This window comes from Lipotes vexillifer, unplaced genomic scaffold (genome assembly GCF_000442215.2).
Source record: "Lipotes vexillifer unplaced genomic scaffold, Lipotes_vexillifer_v1.1 scaffold217, whole genome shotgun sequence".
NCBI lineage: Eukaryota > Metazoa > Chordata > Mammalia > Artiodactyla > Lipotidae > Lipotes > Lipotes vexillifer.
In genome coordinates, this window is record NW_006788200.1 from 8830732 (window position 1) to 8834071 (window position 3340).

The following is a 3340-nucleotide window of genomic DNA, read 5'->3' on the forward strand; positions in this document are numbered from 1 at the left end:
AAAGGGTATTATAAATTGGAATGAACTAATAGCTTTTTCCTTGATGTGATTCAACCAATGGAAACCACAATTCTGGCACATAGGGTGCCTAGAATTTGAAAGGAAATCTAGAGGAATTCAAACTTTTTGCTGAGAGAACTTTAAGAAATCACATAGGTATATATTGTTATTTTTACAAGATGACTGATCACTTTTAAGTCTTTCATTTCTCAGTTTTCCTCAGAATACCCCACCCAGACGACAGGTTCTAGAAGATAGGGACAATGTCTGGATTGCTTACTGATGTATTTCAGAGCCTAATACATAGATATCAGTCACACTCCTTTGAATGAAGGAATGAATAGTTATAATTGCATGGTTTTCTGATTACATCATCTCCCCCAAACCATTTCCAAACTCCCAATAGCCATCTAGATTATTATATACCGAGAGAATGCAATTGCAGCAATTCTTTTCGAATACAACGCATGATGGCGCTGCAGGCTAAGACGTTAAAAAAAAAAAAAAAAAAAAAAAAAAAAGCCCAGGAAATGCTACGAACTCTACCTCAGATCTCCAGCGGAAGAGAAAAACCTGTAAGCAAAGCTCAGCACCAAAAACTCCAGGGAATGCTGCTCGCCGACATTTCTGGCCAGGTTACCCACTGGGAGATCCACTATTGTCTCAGTCCCATTTGCTACCTAAGATAGAGCTGGCCCCTGTTTCTGGAAAGGCGTTTGTGGGAGTAAAGATGGAGGCCGGAGGGGAGCGCTTTCCTAAACAAAGGCAAGTCCTGATTCTCTTTCTCTTGCTGGGAGTGGCTCTGGCAGGCTGGGAATCCCGTCGCTATTTCGTGATGGAGGAAACTGAGAGCGGCTCCTTTGTGGCCAATCTTGCTAAGGACCTGGGGCTGGGAGTGGCGGAGCTAGCTGCGCGAGAAGCCCGGGTGGTCTCCGAGGACAACGAACCCTGGTTGCAGCTTGATCTACAGACTGGGAAGTTGATATTAAGTGAGAAACTGGACCGGGAGGAGATGTGCGGCCCCACAGATCCATGTGTAGTGCATTTCCAAGTGTTACTGAAAAAACCACTGGGAGTATTTCGAGCTGAGCTACTGGTGAGAGACATAAACGATCATTCTCCTGAGTTTCCTGAAAGAGAAATGACGCTGAAAATCCTAGAGACTAGCCCTCCTGGGACCGTGTTTCCTCTGAAAACAGCCCAGGATTTGGACGTGGGCAACAACAACATCCAAAACTACAATATCAGTCACAACTCTTACTTCCATGTTTCCACCCGCAACTGGGGGGACGGCAGGAAATACCCAGAGCTGGTGCTGGACAAAGAGCTGGATCGCGAAGAGCAGGCCGAGCTCAGATTAACCCTCACAGCGCTGGATGGCGGCTCTCCGCCCAGGTCTGGCACCGCCCAGGTCCGAATCTCGGTCTTGGACGTTAATGACAACGCCCCTGAATTTGCACAGACGCACTACCAGGTGCAGGTCCCAGAGAACAGCCCTGTAGGCACCCTAGTTGTCAAGGTCTCAGCTAGGGATTTGGACACTGGAACAAACGGAGAGATATCATATTCCCTTTTTTATAGTTCTCAAGAGATAAGCACAACTTTTGAGCTAAGCAGCATTTCAGGAGAAGTTCGACTAATTAAAAAACTAGATTTTGAGACAATATCCTCATATGAGCTGTATATAGATGCGTCTGATGGTGGGGGACTTTCTGGAAAATGCTCTGTCTCCATTGAGGTGATGGATGTTAATGATAACTTCCCAGAACTAACTATTTCATCACTTACCAGCCCCATTCCTGAAAATTCCCCCGAGACGGAAGTGGCCCTGTTTAGGATTCGAGACCGAGACTCAGGGGACAACGGAAGGATGACTTGCTCCATCCAGGATGATCTCCCCTTCCTCCTGAAACCATCTGCAGAGAATTTCTACACCCTAGTAACAAATGGGGCGCTGGACAGAGAGAGTAAAGCCCAGTATAATATCACTATCACCGTAACAGATATGGGGACACCGAGACTGAAAACCGAGCACAACATAACCGTGCTGGTGTCCGACGTCAACGACAACGCCCCCGCCTTCACCCAGACCTCCTACACCCTGTCCGTCCGCGAGAACAACAGCCCCGCCCTGCACATCGGCAGCGTCCGCGCCACAGACAGAGACGCGGGCGCCAACGCCCAGGTCACCTACTCGCTGCTGCCGCCCCTCGACCCGCACGTGCCCCTGGCCTCCCTGGTATCCATCAACCCGGACAACGGCCACCTGTTCGCCCTGAGGTCCCTGGACTACGAGGCCCTGCGGGCGTTCGAGTTCCGCGTGGGCGCCGCCGACCGCGGCTCGCCCGCGCTCAGCAGCCAGGCGCTGGTGCGCGTGCTCGTGGCGGACGACAACGACAACGCGCCCTTCGTGCTGTACCCGCTGCAGAACGCCTCGGCGCCCTGCACCGAGCTGGTGCCCAGGGCGGCCGAGGCGGGCTACCTGGTGACCAAGGTGGTGGCGGTGGACGGCGACTCGGGCCAGAACGCCTGGCTGTCGTACCAGCTGCTCAAGGCCACGGAGCCCGGCCTCTTCGGCGTGTGGGCGCACAACGGCGAGGTGCGCACGGCCCGGCTGCTGAGCGAGCGCGACGCGGCCAAGCACAGGCTGCTGGTGCTGGTCAAGGACAACGGCGAGCCGCCGCTCTCGGCCAGCGTCACGCTGCACGTGCTGCTGGTGGACGGCTTCTCGCAGCCCTACCTGCCGGCCCCGGAAGCGGAAGCGGCGGACGCGGCCCCCGCCGCCCCTCTCACCGTCTACCTGGTGGTGGCCTTGGCGTCGGTGTCGTCGCTCTTCGTCTTCTCGGTGCTGGTGTTCGTCGCGGTGCGGCTGTGCAGGAGGGGCGGGGCGGCCTCAGTGGGACGCTGCTCGGTGCCCGAGGGCCCCTTTCCGGGCCACCTGGTAGACAGCGGCACGGGAACCCTGTCCCAGAGCTACCAGTACGAGGTGTGTCTGACGGGAGGCTCTGGGAGTAATGAGTTCAAATTCTTGAAGCCTGTCTTCTCCAATATTCTAGAATCGGACCTTGGGAGGAAGTCAGAAAGATGTTCAACCTTCCAGAATAGTTAGGTATCTAAAACTTCCCCAATGCAAACATTAGTTTTGTCTCCTACACCTTTCCCTTTTTTAACCTAGTAGTAATCTTTAATGCTACTTGTCTTTCTTCTTTTCTAGTTTTTCTTAGTAATACTACTCATTGTTTTGTTGGCCTGTTTGTCCTATAATTATTTTTACAATTATTGTTAGTAAAAATTTTATATCAGGAAATTTCATATTTCTGATTAAACTTTTAGTATTTAT

At 51.9% G+C, this 3340-nt stretch overlaps 1 protein-coding gene across 1 annotated transcript; it reads left to right on the forward strand.

Moving 5' to 3' along the window:
* The first annotated feature begins 510 nt into the window (after positions 1 to 510).
* On the forward strand, positions 511 to 3109 carry LOC103087302 (protocadherin beta-15). Its single transcript, XM_007461495.1, has one exon. It carries the CDS (start codon positions 731 to 733, stop codon positions 3107 to 3109), a length of 2379 nt encoding a protein of 792 aa, XP_007461557.1. The 5' UTR covers positions 511 to 730.
* Positions 3110 to 3340: the final 231 nt, after the last annotated feature.